We start from the raw sequence: 10528 nt of genomic DNA on the forward strand, positions 1-10528 counted from the left end.
ATCATTGAATAGGTTCAAGTTTTTATTGTTCATTTAAAAGAGTCACTGATGTTGGGAGAAATATGTGCTTGAAACAATTAGTTTTGTGTCTTGATTGCCCTGAAGCTCCGTCCTGACAGCATCATCTCATAGTCCCTGTGCAGAGCGCGCTGCAAGTCGTTGTCCAGAGTTTCAGATGATCTGTCTCACGGCCATCTTTATTATTGTCTGAACTTTTGATTTGTATATACAGATATATATAGCTATAGGTAGATAGACATAGAACATCTTTTTTATCTTAGAGTCAGTGAAAACAGTCCGATGACACAGCTGGGTTTACGGGAGGAGGGGGATAATGGTGGGAGCTGCCAGTTGGTCGGCCGTGTAATCAGAGTTGAACTTGGAGAAGGAAAGAAAGTGATGTCCAACACAACAGGGAGAGGGAGGGGGTGATGGGACAATAGTGGCAGAAGCAGCAGCAGCTGACCAGAGAATCCCTTCTTCTTTTGTCATCTCATACAATGACGTCCCAACCACACACTCTGTTTCCTTTCCTCGAGCATGAAAGCAGGAAAATCCAAAACGTTCGATACCTTGTCCTAACCTTGAATTAAAAGATGCATAATAGAGATTATGTCGTTCTATATTACGTTACATTCTATATATTACACCCTATTTCTAGTCCACAACAAAGTACAGTCCCACAGAGACCAATGAGTCCAACAAATGTAGCCTTATTTCATCTGTTGTGGTCAGGACTCTAAAAAGTGTGGAAACTGGTTTATTGCTGCTTCATTCTGAGCGAGTTGGAGTGGGCTCTTATCTGACTGGGGGGAACTGAGTGGAGCTGTGTTTACCACGGCCTTTCTCTTGGAAAGGTATTGGAAAGTGTTGTGCTCCAGCAGCTCAGTTATGGCTTCCTCTGTGTCTTCATGGGAACATGCTCCCAGCGCTTCTCTGTCTGAGGCTGGACCCAGCAGCACCAGGTGATATGGCCCAGTGCGGAAGGTCACCACTGTGATGTCACTTCTCCTTCCTCTCCGGATATTCCCAGCATTCTCCTGCCAGCCGCCGGGAACTCTGGGAACTAAAAGCAGGAAGCCTGGCTCCTTAGCAAACGAGAAAGAACATGCATGTCTATTTACTGATTTTTACACTGCTTTGTGAGTCATATTTCTTCTGCCCAGAAACAATTGTTTGAGAAGATGAGAATTTACTCAAACTAACTTGCTCTTTTGAACTCATCTTTAAATGTAATTTCCTCATGTGTGCTTTAACTTCATGGGCAGGGCAGAGTAATCCTGAGCAATAGTGCCCCCTTCTGGCTCCATGTGCTTCTCCCTTTTACACAATTACATACTTTTTAAACTATTTTATGACATTTTACTTCTTAGAGTAGATTTTGGACTCCAAACATTTACTCCTATTTGAGTCATATTTAGTTTGAAGAAATAATACTCTTATTTGAGTAAAAGTATTGGTTCCTGCCAAAAGATGATGTAACGAACACACAATATTTAATTATTTTAACTTTCTTGCACTGTTCCTTATGATATTATTTCTTTATGTTTTTGTTGTTTTTCCTTCATAATACCAGATTTTGTGCAGCTTTTTATACACACCCTGACCGTTACAGACCCCTATTTTATACATGGAATTAAAACAAGGTATCGATGTGCACCATGTGAGGGATCTTGATGAAGAATATTACGTGTTCATAATTAATAATAATCATGTACAGCTTAAAATGTCATCAATGTCATTTCCTCTCAATTATATGTGACAGTCACTCCAAAGGCTGTTTTCTAAAAGCATTTTTCTCCTGTAAAGACAAACATTAGCCCTTAAAGTAGCACCTACTCACACTGTTTTGTTTTTACGCAAATTTTCAGTGACATTTAGCTTATTCATTTATTATCATTTTAAATCTAATAGACATTGCACCATGGTAACATCCGGGAAAAGGAACATAAGAAACTAGAGCTGGAGAAGACCTGGAGCCTGAAGGTATTGGTGGTGCCCGTAGTGACCGGAGCACTTGGGGCAGTGACCCCCAAACTGGAGGAATGACTTGAGTAGATCCAGGAAAAACATCAGACATCTCGGTCGGGATTGAGATCTGGTGACTGCACTGGCCACTCCATCATAGATAGAATACCAGCTGCCTGCTTCTTCTCTAAATCGTTCTTGCACAATTTGGAGGTGTGCTTTGGGTCATTGTCCTGCTGTAGGGGGACATTTTTGCGGCTTGATGAAGCTGCCAGTTGAGGACCTGTGAGGCGTCTATTTCTCAAACTACAGACTCTAATGTTCTTCTTGCTCAGTTGTGCAGCGGGGCCTCCCACACGCCTGTTCGTGCTGTTCTCTGAAGGGAATAGTACACACTGTTGTAGACAATCTTCAGTTTCTTTGCAATTTCTCACATGGAATAGCCTTCATTTCTAAGAACAAGCTTAGACAGTCGAGTTTTACATAAAAGTTCTCTTTTTCTTGTCATTTTGAGCTTTTAATCGACCCCACAAATGTGACACTCCAGATACTCAACCTGCTCAAAGGACGGTCAGTTTTTTTAGCTTCTCTAACCAGCTAAACTGTTCTCAGCTATGCTAACATGGTTACACAAGGGTTTTCTAATCATCCATTAGCCTTCTGACGCAATGAGCAAACACATTTTACCGTTAGAACAGTGGAGTGACAGTTGCTGGAAAGGGGCTTCTGTACACATATGTAGACCACCTATTGCACCAAAAAACAGACATTTGAGCCTAGAATAGTCATTTACCACATTAACAATGTATAAAGTGTATTTCTGAGATTGAAGATATCTTCAATAAAAAAAGTGCTTCTCTTTAAAAAATATGGACATTTCTAAGTGACCCCAAAACCTTTGAATGATGGTGTATGTATGTGGTGTTTTATATTATCATTCCATGTATGAACAATTTTTTCCTTTCTTTTAGTTGTAATCCAGTGCCTGGATACAGCTTGTTTTTCTAACTTGTATCCTTGTTTTCACGAGCACCCTCTACCGTTGTCATTGATTGGAACACAAACAGCAAACAGCCACATCCTTGTTAAAGATTGTGGATTAAACCAACAGAAGGTTAGAGAAGTTAAACAGACAAAAGCTGATTAAACAATGTTTCTATAAATATACATTTTGGCCATTTCTACACATGAAATGCCTAATTTTCAAATTTTGACCTGGGAGATATTTAAATGTGTGTCATTTTGGCCATACTAACACACTCACTCAATTTCCAGTGTCTGTATATGAAATGTATGATGTTGAATGTGTGTTGGCGAATTAGAAATGCAAAACTTAAATAAGGCTTAAGAAAATACCTGCCAAGTCATATTTGCATAACCTAATGTTTTGGATCACATTTTATTTGACTCTAAAGTTCAGTGTCATGCGCCCACTTTCACCAGTGGGTGTAAAACAAAGATATAAAAGCTTGAGAGGAAACTGGGATGGAAAGCTGCACAATGGTGAAGTGTGTGATTCTGCTGTGTCTGGTGGCCCTGGTCTGGACTCCACAGGGACTGTCTGCAGACGTGAAGCAGGTAAGAGAGACAACAGGCCGTACATCTGAACAGGGAAATGAAACGCCACCATCTTGTGTATCTGTTTTGAGTATTCACCCTGCAATCCAGAAACATGCATTGGTGACTTGGTGGTTGTAATTTGAATTTTGGATAGATTTAGCTTCAAGCTAAAACATGGTAAACACCACCAGCAATTGTAGTCCTGATAAACCTGTCACAACGTGCAAAATGGTGATGATGCTTTGTCTCTAACTCTCTTTGTTGAGGAATGGGTCAAATGCAGGAGACAAATGTCTCAATAGTATAATTTGATTTCAACTAAACTTGTTTTGTTTGTAAAGACTCCAGACTTCTGCAAGCTCATGCCAGACTTGGGCCCGGGGCCTGGTTGTATGGCCTACATCCCACAGTTCTTCTACAACTCCACATCACAGGAGTGTGAGACGTTCATTTATGGAGGTTGTGGAGGGAACCAGAACAGGTTTGAATCAAAGAAAGATTGTTTGGAGACCTGCCATCCTCATCCTATTCATGAGGTCATGTTAAAATAATCAACGTAATTGAAAAAGTGTTTTTAAATTATATTTGATTTAACAGATAAATATCTGTCATCGTTTTACAGCAGGTGAAGTCCGATCTTGCTGAGGCCTGTGTTCTTACTCGTTCTCTTCCCATAAGTGAAGGTAAGTACTTTTGTATTGCTCATTTTCAGTGCACAGTGGTCCTCTTGAGCACATGCTTTTGTTTCATCCAAGAAATACAACAACTAAAACAAGTTTGGATTAAGACAGACTAAATGAGTCACTCTCTGCTGCTTTGCAGGGGTCTGTAGCTTACCTCCAGTCGCTGGACCCTGCTTAGGGTACTTCCCAATGTATTTCCACAACGCCACCTCTGATAGTTGTGAGATATTCATATATGGAGGCTGTCGAGGCAACGCCAACAGATTTAAATCTTTATCAAGCTGTCAGATGTATTGTCGTGTTCCTGTACTCAATTCAACTGGTGGGTCATTATACATTTTAATATTACAAAAGACAAAATGTGTAACCATTCATCAGTTTCCTCATCTGTTCACCAATAGAAGTGTGTAACCTGCCTCCAAAGACAGGACCCTGTAAGGCACGTTTTCCCAAACTATTCTACAACCCACGTTCTCAGAGATGTGAGCCCTTTATTTATGGAGGCTGTGATGGCAACGCTAACCGCTTTGACTCAGCTGAAGAGTGTCAGGATGTGTGTCACCCTGGAGGCAATGATGTGGTAAGATTTACAACCAAATGAGCTGAATATACATGCGCATGGTCACCTAATGCCCTAGATGCAGATAGATATGTAACTAGATTTGATTTGTTTTTTGTTTTGTTTGTATTGCAGTTGACACCACTGGTAGCCCAAGAAAAGAGACTTTTCAAATCATTTGAGACTGATGGTAGGACTTGCATTTTGGAGTGTTATTTGCAGTAGGTGTGCTATGTACACATAGTGACAGAAGATCTGAGGGTGGGCTTGAGAGGAGGCGGGTTCTGGACAGGTGATGATTGACACCTATGGGCCCTTTCCCAATCGTGTCTACTCTATGCAATATCCACTTGTTTTGTAGCTGGATCAAGAGCCCTACCGCTGTTGAGGCTTTAATAAGCCAGTCGACACTCATACCGATTGGGTTGGTGTGACTTAATACAGCGAAGCGAGAGCAAGGGAATAGGGTGTTTCTACGGATAGGGAAAGGGATGTATGAGGTGAGAATATATCTCACCAACAGATGGAGGAATATTTTAGATGAGGAAAATAAATATGTTCTAACTTACCACAAATCTATGTTGTGGAAAAGCAGTGGCTCAGTGGTTAAAGCACAGGTTTGAACCAGAGTGCATACTTGGCATACTTTGTTGTGCCCTTGGCAAGACATCACATCCACCAAGGCTCCTTTAAACCTATTAATAGTCTCACTGTCAGCTTGAGTAATACCTTTCTTCCTCCTTTTGTATTAGTTTGTGTCCTACCACCAGAGACAGGTCCATGTCGTATGAACATACCACGCTACTTCTACAGCGCCACATCCCAGAAATGTGAGGAATTCATCTACGGGGGCTGTGACGGAAATGATAACAGATTTGTTTCAGAGAGAGAATGTCACCTACACTGTCCCCAAAGAAGTCAACAGGTAAAGATGAAGGGCACTGACATAACACAACTATTGTACAGTTCTCCAACAACACACATTACAAAATGTATATTAGCCTTATGTGAGCATGTGTAACCACATACACTATGTACTTCTAACTTGTAGATGCAGCCGACAGAAAGATTGTCGGCAAAAGATGGTAAATATAGTGCTTTATTATCACTTTGATTATGTCTGAATAACATATTTGCACATTCTTTAAATGTGTTGTGACCTGCTGCCTTATGAACAAACTCACATTTGTCCTTCCTTTTGCAGTCTGTCACCTACCATCAGAGTCAGGCCCATGTGATGCCTTCATACCACGCTATTTCTACAACCACCAAACACAGACATGTGAAGAATTCTTTTATGGGGGCTGCTTAGGCAACCAGAATAATTTTATAGATGAAGTGGATTGCGAGAAAAAATGTAAAAAATATTAGTGACATCTCAATCTCGACTGACAATGAAAATGCATTATAATGCTTTGTGGTTTGTGTATTGTGTGTGATGTAAATGTGGCATAACTAGTTCATAAAAATCTTACCATAGCAATAATTATATTCTTTCGTTTTCAATAATATGGTTGGAGTTGGATATCAAACATGCACAATACACCTACATGGATCCTTATACGTTTCCCCCCCTTCACAAGCAACATCAGTGTACTGTGGATACTCTAATGCTAATCTGCTCAATGGCCCTTTGTTTAAACTCAACTGATGCAGTGAGTGGCTTCTCATTTCTGAAACAACCATGTGAAAAGACAAATCCTGTGATCGTGGAAAATACGTCAGTGTGTTTGAGAAGGGTCAAATCATTGGCATCAAGCAGAGAAAACATCTAAGGAGAAGCAGAAACTAACCTACTACAGATCTGAACCCCAGTCAGGGTCTGGGATGAGCTGGAGGAGGCTTTGTGCAGTGATCACTCTCACATCATCAATACAAGAGCCATGAAAAAATACAGCAACACTGGAATTAAATTAATCTTTTGACATTGCAGGAGCTTATTGAAACAAAACCGCCATAAATGCGTGCTCTAATCAAAACAAAAGGCAGTCAAACAAAATATTACAGCATGTGACCTTTTTTGTGGAAACTTTAAATTGAACAACACAAAAACAACACACTAAAAGAAAAAAACAAGACCAGATACAAAAAACAGACAGATCAAAAACATTGAGACCTACAGTATGGAGATGAAAACAATGGTTAAACTTCTCCACCCATCCTCTAGGATGCAGCTAAAGCAGTTTTGAGAGTCAAACTGATTGCTCTTGCCTCAATCAAAAAGAAACAAAGGCAGAAATGATGAAAACTGAATGATTTGCAGGACAAACTATAACTGTTGGAAGCTATACATGGCGAAAAAAAGATTCCTCAAATGCTACAGGAAATGACAAAACAAAGATATAATTACGAAAGTGGATCATAATTCTGTAATTTTTTTCCTGGAAACTTAGAATGTAATATATTTTTTATTTACCAGACAAGAATAAATACAAAATTATTGTTATATATTTTATATAACAATAATTTTGTATTTATTCTTTCTGGATACTGTCAATTTACGCGACATGATCAAATAACAGGCTAAAACATCAGGGAGTGATGGGCTCAACTCAAAGTGGTATAAAAGCTTTAAAATAAACACTTCCCTGATACTTAATACCTAAAGAAGGGATAGATCGACTTGATTGTGCCTCATATAGACTAATCTCAATCATGAATGTGGTCTATAGCATATACACCTCAATTATGGCTAAAATTATGGAACAAATCATCCCAAATTGAATTCACAGCTATCAGATGGGTTTTATCAACATATGATAAACCCATGTTTTCTACCCAGATCTGTTCTAGACTATTCCAAATATTAAATATTTCAAGATTTGTATGGCAAGGCAAAAAAAACTCATATCTGATTCAAAGCTCTACAACTGTCAAAAGAAAAAGGTGACTGGGGGGGTCTACCTTGTCTGAAAAATTACTTACTAAGAGCTGCACTGGTGTGACCCAAATTTCGAAACTCAATGGAAAAATATTGAGTGTGATGTGATGCCAGAGGTGTACTGGCCTAACTGGCAGATGACAAATGGTTGGGCAAAGCGGAAGAAATAGCAAATCCTTTGGTAAAAAATGTCCTTATCATCTGGAAAGAGCTAATCAAGATATGTAAACTATACTAAAATGTTAAAATCTTTATGATCAAAGTTTTACCACCAAAGACATTGTCTGACTTCATCGCCACCACAGACATTGTCTGACTTCATCGCCACCACAGACATTGTTGATTCATTTCTCCCTGTGGCCCTCAGAGGCAACTGTTGTTGTGATTTTGGGCCTTACAAAAATAAATTGATTTGATTTGATTTGATTTGATTTACCAAACAGCTCTAACTTAAGATATGGATAAAAAAGGTATACAGTTTTTTTTAACCAAATTGTAAAAGAAAATTGAAAGAAATGTAATATAATCCTTACTTTTTAAGAGAAACAGGACTTTTATACAAATTACCGGTAGTTTTTTAGTTAAAAGTTATATAGAGTTATTACAATCAGGAAATTAAACAAAACACCAGCTCTTTCACTGAAATCCATTAAATCTATCTAATAATGTCAATCAGAACTCTCCAGGAATCTCACAACTGTACAAATGACTGATCTTAACAGCAATTCAACTGGATATGTCCAAATTAAATGGGTAAATGGATGAAATTGGGTTATAACTGATGAAGAATGGGAACATATTTATACAGTACTACATCAATGGAAGACCACAAAATCACATGTTTGGAGGGAATTCTGTTGGAAAAACGTTTCACAATATTTCATAACACCATGTCAAAGTGCACATTACTCACAAGGAAGTAGTGTTTGTTTGAGAAACAGTGGTAGTCGAGTGGCTCATGTGTTTTGGGACTGTCCTGTTCATAAATACTGTACTATCAACGAAGCACTGCAGATGGTCTTCAACACGGACATTCCATTAGACTTCAAAACGATGGATCTTGGACGTAGGACACCGGCAATGGAGATGATTGATGGATACCTGTAGAGTCTACTTTTGGCTGAAGCAAAAAAGGCAATCATAAAAAATGGATGACTGGGACCATCAAGGACTAAACTGACATTCTTCTTCACGACTTTGAGGATATTTTGGTATTGAGTCAAGACCCTGCCAACTCTATGCAAGTGGCAACTGTTTCTTGGGGTAAGTACCATAAAATCAACTTGTAAAAAACTTGCAAGTTGCAGTTAGTAATTTACAGAAGAAGGTTTCAGATCTAAATGCCATGTTTTGTATTAACTTATGTCTCGTTTTGAAGTCTGCAGCCTCCACCACTGTCATTGATGTTTTTTCTTGGTCGCAGTATTTCTGGAGTTAGCCTCTTTTCTCCCACTGTGCAAATCCCTGTTCATTTGTTCTTTAATTTCAGGAGATTACAACCTTCAAAAATACATGAATGAATGACAATTTAAAAATTAGGACATTTTGGTTTTATTACTTATTTTTCACCACATATCAGTGTGCGTCTCTTTTCAGTTCGCTTTCAGAAGGTCTCCATCTACAAAAGAGGAAAAACGTAATTCAACAAAAATATAATTGTCAATCAAATGTAAAGAGTGGAACCCTCACCATCTTTGACCACTCCACAATACTCGTCGCATTCGGCTTTACTGTAGAACTTGTTGCCATTGGTTTGACAAAAGCCCCTTTTGTACGGGACACACAAACCGACGCTGGAGTCAAAGGACCAGGTGGACAAATGTGCAGTGCAGGGCTCAGCCACCATGGGGAGACGGCACACAGCTGCATGGAAGCAACATATTCATAATGAATTATATTAGATAAACATTATCATTAACAAGAACATACAGTAAGATGTTAAGATACAGCATTTACCCAGCCATTTAAACTAAAAGAGCTGTGTAGAATGCAATACGTTTTAAAGAAGATATATAATTTTTTGAGATATAAAGCTGACACAGTCAAAACAATTTTTCTTTTTCTTTTTTTTTTTGGTCAGTTTGCTCTCTCAACAGGCTTTTTGTTGAAACAACAAAAATGTCCAATCTGATCAACATTTTTCAGATTTAAATGTATCAATGTGCAATTTTTTCTTACACATCATTTTCTTTATGTAAATATTATATGATGAAAGACTTTCAATACAAAATGTTCTCACATTTATGTGAGTAAACTACAGGATAAATTCTTTTTTAGACTGGAATATTAATCTAAAACTCATATTTGTTTGCTGAACTTCAGTTCAAGTATTCTCAGGACATTGTTGTTTTACAGTCACACAGAGTCAATACTGAGTCAGGAAAAAGGCCTTGAGCAGATGTGCTCTCTGTCTGTGGAACAACACACAGAGACTATTTAAATGTCATTATTTTATGCTTTTTAATTACTTTAAAAAGCACTGGTTAAGGACTGTCCAGTGTTGGTGATTTTGCATGATTTGATCACATATTGTATGTATGTTTTCATGTATTTGTCTATTTTATTATTTTAACCTTATTTATACTGGGAGGCCCTTGAGATCAAGCTTTTATGTTCAAGAACGCCCTAAGAACACATACAAACATTTGCACAATTACAAATGAAACAAAAAAACACACGTACAGTTGACAATAAAACATTCAATATGATGAAACTAAATACATTTATTAAAAGACACACAACATGGATAAATAATTTATAACATGATGACTGGCCCTAGTCTTTCAAAAGTGCCTTGAATCATTAAAAGATATAAAATCATTTGAGTAAAAAAGTCTTTGATTTTCATTCCATAAACCGGTTCAGTAAACTTGTTGA

At 38.2% G+C, this 10528-nt stretch overlaps 3 protein-coding genes across 4 annotated transcripts in view; 2 read left to right on the forward strand and 1 right to left on the reverse strand.

Moving 5' to 3' along the window:
* Window positions 1-3385: 3385 nt before the first annotated feature.
* Window positions 3386-4848, forward strand: LOC140368329 (carboxypeptidase inhibitor SmCI-like). Of its 2 annotated transcripts, none has more exons than XM_072455308.1 (5): window positions 3386-3546; window positions 3870-4064; window positions 4151-4211; window positions 4351-4533; window positions 4613-4848. In XM_072455308.1, exons 1-5 carry the CDS (start codon window positions 3454-3456, stop codon window positions 4810-4812), a joined length of 732 nt encoding a protein of 243 aa, XP_072311409.1. In that variant the 5' UTR covers window positions 3386-3453; the 3' UTR covers window positions 4813-4848. The 2 variants fall into 2 exon arrangements, with proteins under 2 accessions (XP_072311409.1, XP_072311410.1); XM_072455309.1 differs by having other exon boundaries at window positions 4151-4205.
* A 571-nt stretch (window positions 4849-5419) lies between these two features.
* Window positions 5420-6185, forward strand: LOC140367168 (carboxypeptidase inhibitor SmCI-like). The gene is made up of 3 exons (XM_072453521.1): window positions 5420-5695; window positions 5822-5855; window positions 5903-6185. The coding sequence occupies exons 1-3, from the start codon at window positions 5558-5560 to the stop codon at window positions 6139-6141; spliced, it is 411 nt and encodes a 136-aa protein (XP_072309622.1). The 5' UTR covers window positions 5420-5557; the 3' UTR covers window positions 6142-6185.
* A 3001-nt stretch (window positions 6186-9186) lies between these two features.
* The window catches only part of LOC140368330 (protein AMBP-like), an 8994-nt gene continuing 7652 nt past the window's right edge, over window positions 9187-10528 (reverse strand). Inside the window, exons 9-10 of the mRNA XM_072455310.1 lie at window positions 9341-9514; window positions 9187-9269 (exon numbers count right to left, since the gene is read on the reverse strand). Of these exons, the coding sequence (XP_072311411.1) occupies window positions 9244-9269; window positions 9341-9514 (200 nt within the window). The 3' untranslated portion in view covers window positions 9187-9243. The remainder of the gene's footprint in view (window positions 9270-9340; window positions 9515-10528) is intronic.

Source organism: Eucyclogobius newberryi, unplaced genomic scaffold (assembly GCF_026437365.1).
Source record: "Eucyclogobius newberryi isolate DKJ021-1_F unplaced genomic scaffold, fEucNew1.0.hap1 SCAF_2, whole genome shotgun sequence".
NCBI classification, from domain to species: Eukaryota; Metazoa; Chordata; class Actinopteri; order Gobiiformes; family Gobiidae; genus Eucyclogobius; species Eucyclogobius newberryi.

Excerpts from the sequence above, each read along its gene's own strand:
- LOC140368329 (XM_072455308.1), top strand. The coding sequence starts at position 3,454 with ATGGAAAGCTGCACAATGGTGAAGTGTGTGATTCTGCTGTGTCTGGTG. Across the intron at positions 4,065-4,150 it reads ATCCTCATCCTATTCATGAG|CAGGTGAAGTCCGATCTTGC; the intron begins GTCATGTTAAAA and ends ATCGTTTTACAG. Across the intron at positions 4,534-4,612 it reads TCCTGTACTCAATTCAACTG|AAGTGTGTAACCTGCCTCCA; the intron begins GTGGGTCATTAT and ends GTTCACCAATAG.
- LOC140367168 (XM_072453521.1), top strand. The coding sequence starts at position 5,558 with ATGAACATACCACGCTACTTCTACAGCGCCACATCCCAGAAATGTGAG. Across the intron at positions 5,696-5,821 it reads GTCCCCAAAGAAGTCAACAG|ATGCAGCCGACAGAAAGATT; the intron begins GTAAAGATGAAG and ends TCTAACTTGTAG. Across the intron at positions 5,856-5,902 it reads AAGATTGTCGGCAAAAGATG|TTTGCACATTCTTTAAATGT; the intron begins GTAAATATAGTG and ends CTGAATAACATA.